This window comes from Phallusia mammillata, chromosome 2 (assembly GCF_965637545.1).
Source record: "Phallusia mammillata chromosome 2, kaPhaMamm4.hap1.1, whole genome shotgun sequence".
Taxonomy (NCBI): Eukaryota; Metazoa; Chordata; class Ascidiacea; order Phlebobranchia; family Ascidiidae; genus Phallusia; species Phallusia mammillata.
This window is the reverse complement of record NC_137253.1, coordinates 1,738,835-1,759,448: the sequence shown is the minus strand read 5'-3', so window position 1 is coordinate 1,759,448 and position 20,614 is coordinate 1,738,835. Positions and strand designations below refer to the sequence as shown.

The following is a 20,614-nucleotide window of genomic DNA, read 5'->3' as shown; positions in this document are numbered from 1 at the left end:
TTTAGGTATGTGGGATTTTAGTGTGTTGAACTTTGGAGTAAATTTTCTTTTCGAAACCTGTCAAGGGGTAAACAGGAGAGAAATAAGCGAGGTCTCGTTGCTCAATAGAATAAGAAGATTAATCGTCTGTAAAACCTTGTAAGTGTGCAGAACCCGTGACTTTCCAATTTCAAAATGCTACATTAGAACAGAACAGCTAAAATGACTCGAGAATTAAACTTATCTTTCTACAGTTAAAACTTCGCAACAAAATTAGCATTTTTGCTTCAAAGCGGTCATTGTTTTTGTCTTGTGCTTCGGCTTAAAACGTCGCCCTTGTACGGCCTGGTAAAAGTCGACCCGCCGTCTCGGCACGAACGCGACGAATCTTTTGTTCTGGCGTCCTCAGAAGATCGTGTTTCAAAAGGATCAGTTGAGTTGTCAAGCCAACCTTAACCAGTCGCCTCTGGTTGCGCTGTAGTTCAGAAACAGCAGTGACGTGAAACAGATTGAAAAGAAACTTTGCGAATCGAATTTGTTAGTTCCGCAAACGGTTTGTTTTTTTTCTCGCTTTTTCGGTTAAATGCAGGAGTAGAAATGTAAGAATAAATTCAACAGCCTGGTTTTTAAAGATAACCATGGCAACCATTTGTTTACTTTCTGAAAGAAAATTATTTTGATTTAAATTGGTTAACCCATGTTTTCTAGATTTTCCTTTTGTGAAATTAAAATTGATCACAAATGAGTTATGAAAACTCATAACGGGGAATTCCCTAATTTTGTCTCTCGTTTTTGTATGAAATTCAAGGTCAATTCGAATGAATCTGTTTACAATTACATTGAAACATTACAAAGTAGTGATGTACCGAATCGCCTAATTTTCAGCATGATATTTCAGACTTTGAGCTAGTTACTAAAGATATGTTTGTGAGGTGTTTCATGCTTAACAGCTAAGAAATGTTCTGTGAACTGTTAGATGTGGTGACAATAGTTTAGTTATTGTAGAGATGGTATTAGTTTATGTTTCACAAAAATCTTTTGTAGTCTCTTTTCAGCAGAAAAATTGTTAAACATATTTTTACTGCAACATTAAAATTGGTAAAGACTTAAATTGTATTGCAATAAGCATGTTCTTAAACTTGTTTCAGGTGTTGTGCAGTGACCTTGTGTTCTGTTGACATTCTAACCTGTTAATTAGCTTTGGGAAGTTTTTGTCAAGTACAACCTGAGTTTATACTTGATTTGTGCAAATTGTGATCAGTTCTTGCTTCTGTAAAAGTTTTATCATGGCAAGTTCCAGGTAAATTTTATTTCATATATCAAAAATAAAACCAAGAAAAACATTTAATTTAAACATTCTTGTAAAATGGACACGACAAAATAACGAAAGTGTCACCACAAAATCATAAACGCAAAACCTGTCAAACCAATCCTTTTTGATTGTGTGGTTCAAATAATGTGTAGAAATAAGTGTACCTGCTCTTTTAGGGTAGTGTATTTGCTTTGTCTATCGAATATTTCATTAAAAAATTAAAATGTGAAAAAATTAGCATACTTTTACTATTGTGTGTCTTTTAGTGGGAGCAGCCAGGATTTCGTGAAAAAATCTTCCAGACATGCTTTTCACAAAGCATGGAAAAACATAAGCATTGGATTAAGACCACAATTTCTACGCAAACTTGGCTTTGCTGATTCTGATGTCGACAAACTTTTGAAAAACAATGATTTGGACATGTTTCAGTTTTGGAAAGGTGAGGACTCGGTTTAAGCCAGTATGTTTACACATTATTTAGATTAAATATTAAAACTTCTTGTGGCAAACATTTGGTATTAAAAATCAAAATGTTTTAGTTATGGGTCCCCTTCCCTGAAGGGGACGCATATTAATTTTACTCAAATTGTTTTGTTTTGTTTTTTTCTTTTTTTCTTTTGTTTTCTTCCTATTCTTTCTTCCTCCCAAAGTTTGTCCGACTTGTTTTTTCATCAAATGCTTGATGGATTTGGCTGAAATTTACACAGATGGTAGATATAGTTATGTAGATGTGCATCCCACTTTGTTTTTGTTGATAACCCCAGTATTTACCCCGCTAGCCCCGTAAAAGGGGTGAGTTTTTAAACAGTGTCAGTATAGGCTGAAATTTGGATTTCTTGTATAGTATGCCATTTATAGGTGTCAATTGTTGTGTTCAACCCTGTAGTCCTAACATTTACCCCACAAGCCCCTAAAGTGTAAAACATATTTGTATGTTACTAGTCACCACAAACGAAAGATTTCTTTGGTGCAATAGTGTTACAAGGGCAACCAGTTGTATGTTGCTCATTGGTGAATTGCTTGGTGGTCAATTTTGCGACATGGCAGCTAGGGGCTTGTTAACAGCCCTAAGACGTCAGAAACATTACCGGTTGTTGCTCAAAACACCTCTACTGGTCGAAATTTTTAACATTGGCGGATTGGGCTCAAATTTTGCAGTGCTATTGATTGAGTCATTGTGGTTTTATATATTTTTTAGTTTGTGTGTAAACCCAATTAGTTACCCTACTAGCCCCCTAAAATGGGTCAGTTTTTTAAAACGTTAAATAGGACATACTTTGAACAATATCTGCAGTGAATTTAATTTCATAGTTTGTCGATCACTGTGTTTTACCTTACAACACCCGACTTTCTCATGGGTATCTCTTGAAGTGCATTATTTTCAACTTTGCATGTGTGTGGACCTATGAGTTTTTGCCTGCAGAAACGACTAAGGTTATAAAAGACGGTGACTAATATGGGACCCAATACAAAATAAGAATAGGAAATATATTTATGTTTTAAAATAGGTCATAGTGTATATGCAAGGGCAATATGTGCTAAGCCACCCTTCTAGTTTTATTAGTTATTACACAAAATATATGTTATTTGCTGACAGAATCTTGATGTATATGACAGTGCTATAGATCTCTTTTATATGGTTTCCTAAATGTGATATCTCACCTAAATTAAGTTTGAAGCATTTGCAAAAACTGTTACATTTTAAAATGTCAGAAAATATTGGTACATTTGAATAATTGCACACAGCAAAAACTTATTTATTACGACTATATTTAATAAACACCCAAAACCGGTTAATTACAAGTCAATAAATCAATAAAACCAGTTAATGGGACAGTTTTCAAACCATCGCTTATTATTTGTTGTTAACTGTAGCAAATGCGTTGAAACAAATCTGATTAAAAAGATAAGTGAATAGATTGATTGGAAGGACGGCAATACAGTTTTTGATAATAATGTTACAAATGTATGTATGTCATGAGTGTGTGTTGCTGATCTTAAATTAAAAATAATTTGCTGGCATGATGTCAGTTTATGTTGCATAATGCTGACCTACTGTAGTCTCAAAAGAGTGATTTTGTTTGTTTTGTACTTTTCAAAAAAAGAAATTTTCTCTGTTCGCTTGAGTAAGCTTCATAACAACCTCATTTGAGACTGGAAAAGTGTAAATTAGCAACTTTGTTGTTAGTTGCACTGTTTGTACATATTTCGGATAATCAAGAAAACAAGCAAACTGCAAACTCAATAACCAGTTTTGACTCTGTACATATGCTGTGCAGATATGTGCCATTTTTTACTTGCAGAGTTTCCAAGTGGTTTCAAATAAAAATAACACAACAACTTTCATTTCTTGAGTGGTTTTTATTACAGATGTGGATGAGAATGACCCGGACATATTTCAACTTGTACAACATGAAGTTTATTCTCACAAACAAAATGAGAAAGTTGATCAACTTCTAAATGCAAACAAAGCCAGAAAATCTTTTAAAAAAAGTACTGGTGGCACTTTTTTATGGAAAATCAACAACACCATACCTCATGGCAGACACACATTGGCCTAATTTTCGATATGTGGCGCAAAGAGCACTTTTCCCATTTAAAGCGTTATAACTCTTAAAATGCTTGCGGTTAGGACTATTACAGGCGAGTTAAGGTATTAATATTTAAAGTTCAATAAAACTAGCTCAGTTTCTAATGTAAAGTTCTCATACTTCCTTCCTAAACCTACCCCTTTTTAGCCGCTAAATAAATAATTCAGCTCTTTGTGCCACCTAATTAAAATTAGCTAAATGTGGCTCTGTCATGAGGTATGGTGTTTTAAAGCTCTCCCCTTCTACTTACTCAAAAGTAAACAGTATTAGAAAGGTGTTGTAGATATTTCCTTGCTTTACAGATCGTAAGATGGCTTGGTTTATTTATGGATTTTGTCGATTTTATTCTGATGAAAAAATTTGGAAAGACTTGATTATTCGGCAAAAGTTCCAACTTGAAAATGCTCAGTTGACAGAAATTGAGAGTGATTACAAGGGAAACTTTGCAGAAAGACAATATCGCATGATGATGATATGGATGAACACAAACCGATTAAGTAAAATTGATTTAATGATGTGATTTTATCTTTTAAACATTGCTGATAAAAAAGTTTTGGGTTGATTTCTTAGCTTTCCATATTAAAAAATTAAAAGTACCTGTGTTGATTTAAAAATGCTGAACACAACTAGGTTAGATCAAAGATTTATCCTAACAAAACCGGTTTTACAATTTATATGGTTTTCAGGAATTTAGCTTTGATGCTAAATATTTTGATTTCAGACAATGTTTGGCAAACGATGGGAAAACTTGAGAAGCTTCATCTTGAGATTCCTGAAACATTTTTCATGCTATCAGAAGCAGGAAGCTCAACAGGGGAAAACAGGTTTTATGTTAAACATGTTCAATAAAATGTGTCATTTCTTATATGTCAGTGTGCACATATATTTTAAAGTGAATGCCCAAGATATTGCAAGTCAAGCTTCTTTACTTATAAATGTAAAATGAAAATGACTGAATGTTTTGCATCATACACATTGTCTAAAAATATTTAAAATTAGATTTACAGTAAACATTGTAAATGACATTTTGTCATGTAACATTACAAACATCAACATTCAATGACTTGAAAAAGTTATGTGTTAGAGAAGAGATGCTTGCTGTAACAACGATGCCATGTGTTTAAGTCTGCACAGGCCACAACTACTGCTTAAATAACTGATTGTAGCCGTTTTTACAGATCTGCTGCTAATGATTCCGCAGACCTGAAACGTCGCAAGATAGAAATTGAAGATTCAGATTCTGAGAGTTCGGTAAATTCTGGTGAAGAAAATGAAGTCAATAAAATAGGTTGGTTACAGTACATTGTTAAATGCTGGGAAACAAAGCGACCTCATTCGAATTAAGAACAAAACCAGTGTTTTCAAGTGCATATGTATATATACTTGTGTGTGTTAAATAGTGTATGTAGCAAAAAAGTGTGCAAATTAGGTTAGTCACCTCCAGTTTAATGCTGAAATGATGTTTCATTTTTACATTTTAACTGCAATTTTATTTTAACTGTTATTGGTCCATGTGAACCACCACCATGCAAATAGGCCAGCATGGGGTTGTTATGTGCTACTGTGCACAGTCATACCATAATACATAACAAGGTTAAGAATATTTCAAAGTTCCTTTGAAAAATTGCAGTTTCTCAAATGCCTAATATGTTTAAGATATGCTAATCACTTTTTGTGTTTGTTTTTTACAGTGGCCACCACAGCAGACAAATTGCAGCAGCATCTTAAGACAGTAGTAGATGAAAAATGTGGTAGAGAATATGGAAGAGCAGTGGAACCAGTTGATCTTGTGCTTGTAAAATATACTGGACAGAAAGACAGAGATCTCGAAAAGCAACGAGAAAATTTGGCTAGAGTGGTAGATAAAGGAAATGAACTGAAAGGTGATATCACAATTGAAAACATGTTTGAAAGAGCAAAGACTGAAGCAGGAGGCTTTAAAAAAGATAAAAAGTCAGTTGGTGTTGTTGGTGCAGTTGGAGTGGGAAAGAGCACATTGACAAAAGTTATTGTGCAAAGAATTTTGGATAAGAAAATTCTTTCCAATGCTTCACTTGTATTTTACATCACAGTTGGCACCATTGACCTTGAGCGAGAAACTGATTTATTTGAATTACTTTTCTCATCACTGATTGCAAAGGGAAGTCTTTCAATACAGGAAGCAGAGAAAGAGGAGCTGATCAATTTCATCTTGCAGGATCGTGACACAGTAGTGATTGTTGATGGTCTGGATGAAGCTAAAACTGAAAACTTACATTCATATCCAGATGTATTACCACTTAAATCGGCAAAACCAATGGCACTATTATATAACATACTAAACGGCAAACTTCTTGAGAATGCTTACAAGCTGGTAACATCAAGAATCACTCAGTTTATTGATGCCTCTCCAGAATATAGACCAAAATTTATTTTGGAAATTTTAGGGTTAGCACCGAATGAACAGCGAAAACTTGCTAGGTGTGTATGTGGTGAACAGTTTGACAGAGTTTGGAAAATCCTCCAAGACAACCCAGCTTTGTTAGAATGCTGTGTAATACCTGTCAACATGCTTATGGCTCTTAACTTTCTGTTGGGAGGAGGAATAACTTTAGGTAATATCACACTCACAAGTGTTTACATTGCAATGTTGAATAGATACATTCGTTCAAAGCATTGCGATTTTCCTGATTGTATAGATGTGGTTAAGAAGCTTTGTGACCTGGGATTTTATGGGTGGCAAAACAACCAATCACTGTATTCTGATGAGGATCTAAAGCGGTTTGGAATTCCTTTGGCAACACAACAAGCATTTGTGAATACAGAAGTAGAGGATTTTGCTATTCGCATTTTGCAACAAGACAAAGTTAGCTACTTCGTTCATCGCTCCTGGCAAGAGTTGTTGGTTGCACTCAGACTTGTTTTGTTTATGCCTCTAAATGAGTTTAAATCGTTCCTTGAAAATGCTTTTGAGTCTGGAGATTTAGAAAATGTTGTAAAGTTTTGTTTTGGCATATGTAAAGATAGTGTCTTTAAAAAAGCAAGACGACTTTCTCCTGCAGCACAAGTTGATGAAATAGAAGAAAAGAAAAAGTTTCTTGGCTTAATTGCTGAATCCAAATCAAAGAAACTGTCACAGAGTGTGAGGCAAAGTGGTAAAGAACTTAACTTGCATAATTGGTGTCATTTATTTGCATGTTTGATTGAACTTGGCAGTGATGATATTAGCTTACCTGTGACCAAACTTCTACCAACTGTTGCTAACATAGTGGGTTCTGTATTTTCATCCGATATCACAAACATGGCTTCACTTTACAAACTGAACAATACCACTCTGAATTTGAAAAATGTTTTTCTGTCATTTGTTGGAAATGCTTTACAGAGTTTTGGAACATTTGTGCAAGAACACCGAGTTAAAGTTAGTATGATAACTAGATATTAGCAACATGTTTCAGTTTTAGTTCCTTTGCCCCACCGAAGCCATATGCTTTGTAGCTTACAACTTTTGTTATTGGTGAAGCTATAATTGAGACTTAGTTGGAACAACCCTATTCAATTCCTGTGTTTATATATTTTTACATGTATTTAAACTCAATAACTCCTAAAACAAAACTGGTTACTCTATGATTTCAGTGAGAAAAAATGTTAAATTAAATAAAGTGTAAGTTTCATTTAAACATTTGTATTTTTTCTAAATTAAACATTTGCAGTTAAGGGGAATCCCTACAGTTTGATGTCACTTGTTTCAAACAATATTTGTAATGTTGTGGTTGCATTTTTAGTAAATTAATATCAGTTGTGTCAGGTTAATTCCACATTCATTAGCATTTGCTCTGTTAAACAAAAGTTTTTCACCTGTTTCAGATTGATGAATTCATGTTAAAACATTGTCCTGATGAACAATTGCAGTTTGCTGGAAGCTTCCTTCCTCATGTGGAGAGATTTAGTGTTTATCCATATGTTGGTTCCTTTCGTGATTCAACAGACAGTGGCAGAAAGGTTTGAAGTTTTGTTTTCAATAAAGTTGTTGTCATTATAATTTTGTCCATATTATCATACAATAAATAAATTTTGTATTGTAATTGAGAACAAAGAAAATGGCACATAATATTACAAAAGCACTACACTAGTAACACAGAATCAGTAAATGTCTGCAAAACCTCATGGTTGGAAATACACCAAAATAAAAACATATTTTTCTACAGAATGCAATAACATTGGCCAGAAGCATTAAAGATGGACTTCTGCAAATTGATCACCCACACCAGGTTTGCTATACTTTACTAATATTAACTTTAGATGAATTAAAACAAGTTTAATCACATTTGGCCAGACACCAAGCACTGCAATAACTTAACACTGAAAACTTCATTTCTGGTTCAGTCCAGTTTGTCTGCTACAACTATATTTTATCACTTAGTTTAAACAATACAATTTCAATAATTTTTGTTTATTTTAGAAGTTAACTATAATGCTTAAATGACAAAGCATGAAAAAATTAAATTACAAAGATTCATTTTCATTAAAAAATATTTTTATTATTAATGATTACATGTTTTTATGTTTAACAGATGAAGAAGTTGGTTTTGCGTGTCATACCTTTTGGAGATGAAGGTGTGAGCATACTAAGCAGTGGGGTGGGCAAAGTAGCTGAACTTGATATGACAGACATTGGCATGACATCAGTTGGTGCTGTTAAGTTGGGTGAACATCTTGAGATGGAAACTACACAGTCCATGGTAACTGTGAATTTGTTTGTCACTTTTCAATTGTCATTGTCACAACCATTGTGACAAAATAGTTGTTAATAAAGAAACAATGATTTCAAATAATATTTTCCATTTAATAATGTGATTGGTGTTTGGGCATCAACAATTCCAGGCATTATTGTTTAGGTTGGATTGAATAACACTAACAATGAAGTGGGTGACATTGAAGCTTGTGCAATTACCAAGTCAATCCACAAAATAAAAAAGCTTGAAATGGCAAAATGTGGAATCACATGTAAAGGAATGCCAGGCATCACTCAAAACATCCTAAACTCTCCAACTAAGGTATGTCAATGTTACTTTGATGATAATTTCACTGAAATGTTTTTATTTAACTTTAGTATTGCTTGATTGTGTGATAAAATTAAAGTTAAAATAAAAGATATTTGAGTTAAAAAAACTGTTCACATTTTAATTTTAAACTGTGTTTCTGTGGATTGTTTTTGCAAAAAGACTTACCTAGTTGTTCCTGCTTAGATTCCCTACTTGGATTTGTCATACAACAAGTTTGGTGATGATGGGGCCCAGGAAATTGAAAAATGTTTGCATCTGGTGGAGGAACTTTACTTGCGTGATTGTGACATCACTTCCACTGGTGCAAATGCATTGGCTGGTGGACTATCCAAGTTAAAGACACCAGTAAGTTCATTGATTGTTGTTTGTGTGGAAGAAGTTACTTTACAGCTTATATTGTTTAACTAAAAGTAGTAAAATGTTTTTGATATTAGGAGGTTGTACATAATATTAGTTAAGAAATTAAAGAAATGATTCAAAAAATAATGTTATGAGTTTAAATGTCAAGAGTCTAAAAATTATATTTTGTACTTTTTTCACATTCCATTCAGCAGACATATTCAAGTCAGACCTGGCGAATATAAAATACATACAGCACTGGTACACTCAAACTCACATACATGTACTCAATTAACACATTACATTATAGGTATAGATGTACCGAATATTCAGTTTGCCGAATTTATTTGGCCACATTGCCCATGTGTATGAAGTGTTTGTAAAAGATCGGTTTTGACCAAATCGCAACAAATTATTCAGCCCAAACCAAATCTTTTAAAAACAAAAATTGCAATCATAATATGTGTTTTTCAGCTTAACAGGGTACCACACAATCTTTTAAACTAGACCATGACTAAAACAGCTTTAATTATTATAATTTTTGAAACACCATCATTTTTTCATTGAAGACAAAAGTCAGTAATTCATTAGGAGGCTGACAACCATGGCCAAAGGCAGCCTTAAACTTCTCAGAACTTAAATGTTAACGAAACACAAAACACAACTTTTCCGTTATGTAACATCTATTTGCCTAGAAAAACTGTTTTCATGTGAAGAGCGCAGCAGACTTTGTGTGATGTCATAAGTGATTTGGTTTGATTCGGCCAAATTTATGGGACAAAACTGCTGAATATTTGGTTTCAAATGCATCGAGCCGAATTGTTGCATCACTACATCACTATTTTATATGTTTTACTGAAAAACAGCACACTTTGTATACTTATGTGCAGCATGTGTGTAACATGTATCTTAAACTTACCTTATAGATGCAGAGCTTAAACTTGTCATTCAACAAGTTTGGTGATGATGGGGCAATAAAGCTTTCCAAATGTTTGCATCAAGTGAAGATACTTGACTTGTTTGAATGTGACATCACATCCACTGGAGTAGAAGCATTGGTTGATGGATTCTCAACACTACAAACACCAGTAAGTTGTCTCTGTTATAAAGTTTAATAAATTTAAAGACAGCTTTACAAACTTGATTAACACAGTTTGCTGTGTTTGTTGCCTTGACTACCTTTTTTAAAATTAATAGTCAACAACCACTTTAAATGTTCACTCTATGCACGCCCCTCGGACTGAAAATGTTGATTTAAATTGTTTTTAAAATGTATTGCCACATTTACATGTCAACGCATATGTGTTTGTTTTCTTGAGTAAAGTGCTATTCCCTGAATTGCCCAACACTATTGTATGCCTAGGGTTGGTTGTGAACAGTTTTGGTTTATTCAGTTGGAATTTTAAGTGTTTATTAGAATTTAAATGCTTAACATGTTAAATATAAAATTTGAATTTATAATATTTTCCTATTTTTATTAAATAGAGCTGTGCTTCGCAAATTGTTTAAATTTCCTGTTTTATAGCAGGGTTCGCTAACCTGTGGGTTCGATATATGACTTTTTAATATGCTTGTGTGCTCTAAACATTAAAGTATATGTGTTTCAAAATTGTATTGTACTATGGTTAATTTGGGCCACTGCAACTTTTTTTGGCCAAGTTACTTCAACAGTACAACTTTTTCTTACAAATATGTTTATTGCCTTCATTGAATGACAACCACTGGTTTAGAGTCATTGATATGGCACAAAAGCATTTATGATGTGTAGAATAGAATAAGCAAAACCTAATAAACACAGCATTGATCCAATGAAGGTTACTATATTGGTCAAATGAGCATTAAAAAATATTTTTCTGTTAAATTTAACAGACTGTGCTGTTTGACTAATCCTCAATATTCTTGACTTTTGTACACATAAAAAATCTACACAGACATTACTGATTGGTTGCTACCAACTGCTCTTAATTATCTCCTACTTACCCTGATGCCACTAACACAACACAAGTAAGGAATGTATATAGTTTTGTTTTATCTTATGGTTTGCTTTCATAGATGGAAGAGCTTAGGCTTGATAGGCAGCTGAGTTGCATTGATGCAGATGATTTGAAAATCCTGGAGTCAAAAGTAGAGAAACTTAAATGGTTGTAATGCAGCTGCAAGAATCCTGAAAATGCAACAAGTTTATGAACAGTTTTTCTTGGGCATGAAAGTAAAAAACTTCCAGTTACATTAAAAGCATGTTAACATTTTTTGCCTATTTATAATTATTATTTGTCATTATCGTTAAAAATTCCCCCAAAAATTGTACTTTCATTTTTTAATTATTATCGGCAAAACTTTGTTTTCCAAAGTTATTTTGTAATCTACTTCCAAAACATGTTGCCATGGTTTCAACAACACGCAATTTTTTTTGTGTTTCGTTTTAAACATTGATCAAAAATTTTAGCTTTGTACATTTCTTAAATATATTTTAATCACTAATATTTTTACTAATGCAAATTTTGCGCCATCACTATATTTTCATTCCTTTTGACATGTTTTACTTTTTGTAACATAATTGCTTCCAACATGTTTCACTTTTCCTACTTTGCTGCTGTTGTTTGTATTTTGCTCTTCATCCTGAACTTTGTATATCTTGTCTTGCAATTTGAATGGCTTTAAAGAAATGCGATGAAAAACTCATTTCTATTTTATTGTTTTTACCCGTTTTTTTAACTTTTTTTAATCAAATTGATCATACTGGATGTTTTGTGTGTAAATTAAATCATTGCATATTTTGCAGCTATATTATCGTTTTTTTGTTTTGTTGCACTTTTTCATGTTTTTGAATAAGTCGTCGAGTGAAACCAACTGTTTTCTTCCCCATTGCTTTTGTATTAATTTTTTTCCACTGTATTTTTGATCTGTACTAAAAACTATGTTAGTTATGTTTTTTTTGCTATTTTAACTTTAGTATATTACTGTAAATTTATGATGTGTGATTATTTGTGCATGTGTCAATTGAAAACCTGTTACTATATGAACTCTCATAACCCAGTGTTTTTCAACTAACACTCCACAGATCTGTGCCAATCCACAAACATTTTGTTACAATCCACCAACAACTGTTTGCTATATAGGCAGCATTTAAACTAAGTAGTAATTTTATATTCTTCAACTGGTCTCATGAATCAGGGATTTTATGTGATTCACGTATTTAGAATATTGATGATGTAATGGTTGTAAAGTATTTGTACAAACTTGTCTATTGGTGTGAAACACACGATAATGTTTCCAAGTGTTCCCTGCAACACCTGAGATCGACTCCCACCATTCCCTGCACACTGCTGAATCTAATCACAACAATTCAAAACTTCTTGTGAAGTCATTCGGTTTTTGTAGTTGGGCGTAACGGTTTGCTTTTTTGTCAAATGCGTCGCGAAAAAGTAATTTTGCCTTTCTTGATATATAGCGACATCTTGTGGGTTGTGTTTAAGGTGACAAACCTCCACCAGGTGACGCAATAAATCAGTGGAATTGTCTCAACTATCCACCGGAAAAGCGTTTGGCCAAACAAACCATGGGCGAACCCACAGACAAACGTAAACTCACCGATATTTGACCAGGGCTGATCCCGGGGTTGCTTCTTGTAATAAATCATCACCAGTATGTGAATATGACTATAGGGAGTTTTTTTAGAGGCGATTCTATTCTTCAGAAACAAAACAAGTTGTTAAAAATTGAGTTGAGTCTTTTTCGATGTTAAAATGTTATGGAACCCAAACAGTGGAGAACGCCATCGGTGGATAACGTCAGTCTGACGTCAGAAAGAAAAAACAGCGATAAGTCGGAAATAATTGCACAACGTTAAAACGTTATGGAGCGCATGAACAGTGGAGGGCACCATTATGTATAGTGGCTAAACGCGCTGCAGCTACAACGTATCCAAAATTGATTGAAAATACGACTGTCTGACAGGAAAGAACAATCCTGGTCGCTTTTGACGGAAAAAAAATAAGTTCAGGAAATTATTCAGCCACCAAGATTGCTTACTGGTTATCGCAACCGCCCTGCAGTCACAAAATTGCGGGTTCTAATCCTATCTTGGTCGCTTGTGTTTTCCTGAGCAAGAAACTCGAGCGGCATTGCTTTAACCCGATGGGTTTGCGATAAAACAGACAGCTCGGCGCTAACCGTGGATAAAAAAGTGAACAAACAAAAGCGTAGTTAGTTACTGACATTATTTCCAATGGCTTATTTCATATGTTAATTAGAAAGTGCAGCGAGTGCATAAGTTTAAGTCTCTACAACCAGCATAAGCTAAATATTTTATGTAATTTTTGCTAAGAACATTTTGTTATTTTATTTTGTTTTAACATTCTATATAGGTTGATTAAGAGTTTGCGTTTTAAATATCATTTTGTAAAAGTTGGATACTGTATGAATAATACTATGTTGTTTACGTTGATAATTATCAACTTATTAGGGTAACGATAAAATGTTTCATTTCTACGTTTTCCTTTAATTTATCGTACCTTTAAGTGTGCAGTCATTCGTGACGGTGGTTGATTCTCTGATCATTCTATGGTTGTTGTTGGTTGGAGGTGGAAGTACATTGTTGTGCTGGTGTGAAATAAAATGGAGAAACAATTCTACAGTGACGAGCACTCTGTGCCCAACAGTGCTGAAAAATATTGTGAGTAAATTATAATTAGCGCAGAATGTTTGTCTGAAGAGTGAAATGCGTGAATTGACGCACCATGTCGCCGCCGATCGTTTTTTTATGTCTTTATGTGGGTCAATCAAGTTCCTGCCCTGGAGATTGTTGTACAGTTGTCGAATCGGTTTGCTGGTGATGAGCACGCCCTCTGGTGGATCGCGGACAACGTTGGAACCCAGCACAAGGTGTCGCTGAGGAGCAGTTTGGTGACTCGCTGGAAATCTTGACGCTGGTCCAGGTCGTACGAGAGGTTGTATTTGTTGTGGTGGTTGTTGGTGATGCTGCAAACTGTGGTAATGTATTAGGGTGGGTTTGACCGGAACACGAAATCTGTCGGTTTCGCTTTGTTTCTGTAGATTAGCGGGAGCGTACGGTTGTGATGACGACATGAAGGTATTCGCAATCAAAAGACTGATTCACTTCTCGGCGTAACAGATAGCGGGAGTATTTTCCGTATTATTACAGTCATAGTTAGTAATATAATATTACTACCAACCATCCCACCTAGAAAATTCCAGTGTTAGTTTCCCTAACTCATGACTAAAAATACCATTTTCTTTTTCCGGTAATGTTTTTTCTTAACTCACTCTGGCCACCCATTATTCTATATTTATTCCATTAACGTGACAAATGAAAAAAACAAACAAACAAAACTCGAGGAGTGTTTTTTTGGATGAGGTTAACTTTTACAAATCTTGTTGACAGACGCGTTTGTATTAATTTGTATTTTCTGTAAAAGTAAAAGAGGTTCGATCATTGCTCGAGAAATATAATTTATAATTTGCCTTTGTAACTATTTTTGCTGCATCTAATAATTGGCTTAAGTTTGTACGAAAATAACTAAACTTTAGATTACATGTTTCTGTTTTATAAAAATGCTTTTGACGTGAAGTGTCGCAGGCGGTTCCGCATGAGCAGTTTTTAACCGAGCGTCGCACTTCTGTGTGACGTCATAATGGGTTGGTAATGGGATCTCAATAGACAGTTGTAAAAAATCTATGGGGTGTCGTATATTGTAAAACGACACCGAACTCGGCTCGGTTCGGTTTGGTTCGGAAGAATGTTGGATTTTGTTGAAAGAAGTGTTTAACAAAACAAACAGCCCGACCTCCATAAATCTGTTACCTATTCATGGTTCTATAAGTTCAACTTGTTTAGAAGTTTAATATCTTTAGTACTTACTTGACGGCAATTTGAATTTTCCAACCTTTATTGAAACATAGCAGCAATATTGTGTTTAGGAATGAAACTCGTTGTGTTTAGGAACTTGTAATTTTGCTGAGTTAAACTTCGCTTAAAATTGCGTTGTTCTAGGCTTGCCTGTGAATTTGTCTTCAGCGTGAAACGTTTTCTGTTTGTTTCGTGAAAACGTTTCAATCTGAATAACACGTTTTCTGTTCTACACTCTATCGTTTTGTGGTGACTTCAACTCGCTGTCTTGGTAAAAACGCTTTTGTTTTTCCACCAGGTGGAGTAGTGAGTCGTTTATTTCCACTGAACCATGCTTCGCTCTGCACTTGCACTTGATCAAGCAAAAACAACCAAGCCCGGTTTATAGACTTCTGTCGCGAGAGTTACTTTCTCTTGATAAAAACAAACATGGATGCACAGTTGCAGTTCACAAGTCGGGAATAACGCAGCAACGTTGGCACGTTGTTAGGGTGGAAGGCACAATTAGTGGATCGAGGATAAACGCGTTGCAACTACACCGTTATTACCAAGCAAAATGTGATTATGAGCTCACAGGAGAGTGATTGTTGTAAAACAATGCCTTGTCGCTCGAAAACGCTTTGAAGACTGACTTAATTCGATACAACGTATTTTGTATGCAGTTACGATGTTTTCCAACCGTCGTTTAAATTTACTTTCAAACAATTTGTTTGCGACGCGGATATGTTACGAAGTTTCTTATTTAATAAATCGCAAAAAATCAAACTTTGCATCAACTGAACTGACGTGGGTGGGTCGTACGACGTCATTCATGGTCTGCTGCCCGTCACGCATCAGTGCCGTTTAGCGACCCCCATCCCACCAGCTTTATTGGTGCTAAGTGACGTGACGAGACTCGACTGAAAGCTCTTTTAACATCTATTTTTAACTTTTAGTTATGTACTGATTAAATTGGCCGGTAAAATATTTGTCTCGGGCTTACACGTTGCCAACCGTGTTAACAATACCAGAAACGCTGCATAACATGATTAGGATACGTTACGTAGCAGAGCCTGATAAATGAACGCAGCAAAGTATGCTTTCCACGCTGAACTAATAAGCTCAGCAAATATATTTCATAAGTAGAACAACAAATTACGTCAATTCAGAGTTGTACTTGGTCGGTTTGAATAATTTTATCATATTTCCTATAAAACGGAGATCCTAAACCTAGACTAAGCTCACCTTGTGTTGGAAGTAAATCGGCAAAACTGTTTAGGTATGTGAGATTATTGTGTGTTAAAGATACTAGGGGTAAGTTATCTTCGAAACCCGCTAGAGGTGAACGCAGATTTAAAAGATTTAAAATGGTCATTGGAATTGTGCACGCGTGCTGAGTTTTAAAACTTTTTATAACGGCTATTTAGATTTTCAAATCCTATCAATAAAACGTAGCAGTAATATAGTGTTTAGGAATTCAACTGGTTGTGTTTAAAGTTTCAAACTTGCAATGTAAGAGTGAGTTGAATCAAACTAAAATGCTTTCTTGTTTTCAATCTGGCGTTTCCCGCGACTTTGTCTTCAATTAAGCGTGAAACGTTTCCTTTTTCTACATTCTACCGTCGAACGGTCTAGCTTTTATTCAGGTGTTGTGAGAAGGTCAAACTTGAATGCATCAGTTGCGTTGTTAGTCCAACCTTTTTTTTTGAAAAGTCACCCTGGTTGCGCTGTAATTCAGAAACAGTCTAATAGTTTTTTTGTTTTTCGGAACGTTGAAATTAAAGCGGCTTTTCGAATTTAGGACAGATGTGATATGAAAACTTCTATGTAACGGACACACAAATATGTGCAAACGTTATTGCAATTAGCAATTTCCTTCAGTAGATGTTGGTTTAGGCGAGGTTTTGACTTGTTGACATTTGAAAACGGTTGAAGTTATTTTAAATATGATGTCATCGGTCCTGTTCTTCTGTTGAATTGGGAAAAGTTTGTTTCGCAAAAAATAATTTTGTTGGATTTTTCTAGGTCCCCCTTTGAACACTATAGTCATATCTAGAATAGTTTGTTCAGTTGCACTGGAGATTTTGCGCTGATGATCAAGCATTTAATGCTTTCTTTCGTCAATCAGAACAAACAAAAGAAAGTAGAGTTTTGAAAAGCTAAAATTCCTATATTTTTACTGCATGCGCTGGAAGAGCGTTTGTACAGCAAAGTAGACGCTTAAACGGAAATACTTGATCTTGACATGTAGGGGGAAAGTCGTGTAATTTGGACCCTGCGTGTAACTTGGAACTTGCTAATATTTCGGAATATACGCAAGGTGGCATAATATATATAAGGCTTACGCCTTACGGCCGCCAAGCTCCAAACTTGATGCTCTACTTTCCGTTTGTTATAGAAGGAAAAACAAAATTTGATAATTTGATAATTTTTTTAGGGATCAAACTTTTTGCGTTTCTTTACTACTGTTTAGTGTAAATCTCAGTGCGTATGATTTTTGTGTGGTACAATTATTAATGCATTTAGCATACAAAGAACAATCCGCTAACACTTTCCAAAAGTAAAATAAATTGGGTAAAAAAATTGCGTGTGAAAGTGTGTAATTTGGATCGGCAACTGAAAATAAAACTTGCATTTATACACCATTCGGGAATGTTTCTGACAGTTTTAAAGAAGTTCGACTTAAATTACGACTAAGAAGCTTATGTCTAAATGGAATCAGTAAAGAAAGTCCTTTAATTATTCTGTTTTTTGATGACAAAGACATTCATTTAGTAGTATTGAAAGACCAAGCTTAGTGCAGAATTTACATTTATTGTGTTTTGCTTTACCAATCATTGCTTTAAAGCAAATCAAATTAATTAATTAATTTGCCATGCTGCTGTTTTGCAGTGTTCTGAGAGTTTTTTCCCATTTCAGCCATCTTTGTAAGTCCATTTATGGCCTTTTTATCTTCAAGAATTCTTTCATTTTAATTTTTTAGCCCATTTTTGATTTCATTCAATAAAATTCAAATAGTTTGTGAAACATTGCGGCAATGTAATAAAATCGTGATTAGGTTGGTATCTGAGGCTGTTGATGTTCGTTTTGAGGAACTTATGGAAAAGAAATCGCACGGATTTTAAGTGGTCCATTTTACACACGACTTTGGTCCAAATTACACATTATGTGTGTAAAATGGACCACTTTGCGAAAAAAAATTAAATGCCTTAAATACTCTTTTTATGTTTATATCCAAACATTGCCTTTTTGCAAATAAATACTTAGCGTCACAACTTAACGAATCGCATAAACTACCTTTAATTTGAAGGACTATTTTATGAAGGTTCAAACTTACGTGGTCCAAATTACACGACTTTCCCCTACTGCGTTCGCTTAAACCAGGAGTCACCAAACTACAGCCCGCGGACCAGGTCCGGCTATTTCATTCGACCCGCGACCGTATTTTTTGGTTTGCCAATCGTACTTATAACTTTGCAACATTTAAAAATTATTCATTTCTTGCGAAAGTTTTCCTGCAACGACATGTGGAAATTGTTTTACTTGGTCTCATAGGATTACAACGTACAGGAATGATCCTAAGCCAGTGTGTTACATCACAGACCGAATATACAAGTTTTAATTGTTCGCGAACAATGGTCTTCTTTGATCACTTGTGAAATAGAAACATTGTTTGGAAGATAAGACTAACTTTAAATATCAACAGTTGCATCACCACACTTCGAATACGATACAAATCACCTTGCGGGGAGAGTTTGGAAAGACTAAGTTAAGGCTTGTAACATTTATGCTGCCCTAGCGACTCGTTATTAAACTTATCTGACCCGCTGTGAAAAACGTTTGGTGACCCCTGGCTTAAAACTGAGACTGCACACTGCGTTTTTCATTAAGATCGGTTCCGCTTGAACGCACCCACTAAGATTGCAGCGTTTACAATGGAAAGAATAGGAAAAAGTGGTGTTGTCGTCTGTTTTTTCGTGTTTACGTGAAGCGTAAGCTTCTGAATTTAATTTTATTGATTGTTACACCAACTTGACTACTTCTGAAAACATATTGAAGATAGAAACTTTTCGCAGGCGGAAACAAAACGGCATAGGTGGCGATTGAATGTACGAAATTTGCTACCAAATTTTCGGATGTGCATACCCAACACATTTAAAATGCAATAAATTTTATATTCTTGCCTTTTGTTCTGGTACTTGTGTTTTTTTAATATCAATTCAAGCAGCTCAAAATAGAAAACCTTATAGGTGTTGATTCCAGATGTATTATTTTGATGAATATCAGGATGAAACTGGAAACAGCATATATGTTCTCAAAGGAATGGCACTAAATTTTAAAATCAGTCATCATCCAATAAAGACTATGTCAGGCCTTACACATTTCAAATTAAGCGTATTCGATACGCTTATTCGATACGCATTTCTCTCGTTTTCGAAAAAGAAAAAAGGCAAAGCGTATTAGACTTCTCCGATTCTCGATGCGCTCGGCACAGGTGGTTTGAATACGCTTAGGCGCCAATACGCTTAGGAGAACTCTATTGTGAACAATTAGGTCAACTTGAAACCATATGTAGTTTGTTTAATTTGGTGCCGAAAATAACGGGAAATTTGAGGTTAATGCTGAACAAACGTTCCATACACCGAGTTGCATATTTCATTAAGTTTTTCGTCCAACTGGTGCCAATTTATACAACTTAGTCGTTTTTTATACATATGGCCAACAAGAGTCTCAAATAAAACAAATTTAACAGATTTGTACAGCCAGGTAAAGGAATTTTTTAATGTGCTACATGACCTGGAAATGTAAAACAGTATGTTCAACTTAGAAATCAGCACTTATTACTATTGGACAATTAAGTCAGAGTGATCTATACACTTTCAATGTTTTTCCAACTATTTCTAAAGGTTTAACTGTTCACAATAAAGAAGTTCATACATTTGGTATGTCTAAGCTAGACGCAAACTACTGCTGCTATCAAATTAGTTTACATTTTTTCGGAGAAATAGCCAAATACTTTATTGTTAACAACTAACCGTCCTTATGTTTGTATATCACTTTAAAATAACCACCAAATCTTTTTGCGCAAAGCTGAAAACCTTGAATACGCTTCGGTTCGGCAGCCATGTAATTTTACGCTTTAGCGAATCGAAATCGTGACGTCACACAATGCGCATCAACGATACGATTCGAAGCGATCTTAATACTTGCAGAGAACATTTTCATTTTTAAAACACAAATGAAGTTTAATATGTAGGCCTATCAGATTAAAATATTAAAAATCAGAATAATTAATTCAAACTTATATTCAAACTTTTATTTCGACCCGTTGCGTATCGGCAAAGATATCGCCCCATTTAAGTCGTCGCAAAATGGGCAGTGTGCAGTCTCTGCTTAGTAGTCTCTGCTGCTTAAACCATGCGGGGAAAAAAACAAAAAATAGGAACATAAAAAACTCGCTAAAATTCTCGCATGTACCGGTGTAGCAATCATAAAACTTGTT

General features: G+C 34.7%; 1 protein-coding gene across 1 annotated transcript; it reads left to right on the top strand.

Annotated features, from left to right (window-relative positions):
* The first annotated feature begins 1,158 nt into the window (after positions 1-1,158).
* On the top strand, positions 1,159-12,282 carry LOC145214068 (NACHT, LRR and PYD domains-containing protein 12-like). The gene is made up of 14 exons (XM_080082514.1): positions 1,159-1,279; positions 1,558-1,730; positions 3,662-3,784; positions 4,185-4,379; positions 4,604-4,706; positions 5,061-5,170; positions 5,574-7,279; positions 7,726-7,860; positions 8,067-8,129; positions 8,433-8,600; positions 8,757-8,915; positions 9,108-9,269; positions 10,190-10,351; positions 11,316-12,282. The coding sequence occupies exons 1-14, from the start codon at positions 1,266-1,268 to the stop codon at positions 11,409-11,411; spliced, it is 3,369 nt and encodes a 1,122-aa protein (XP_079938640.1). The 5' UTR covers positions 1,159-1,265; the 3' UTR covers positions 11,412-12,282.
* Positions 12,283-20,614: the final 8,332 nt, after the last annotated feature.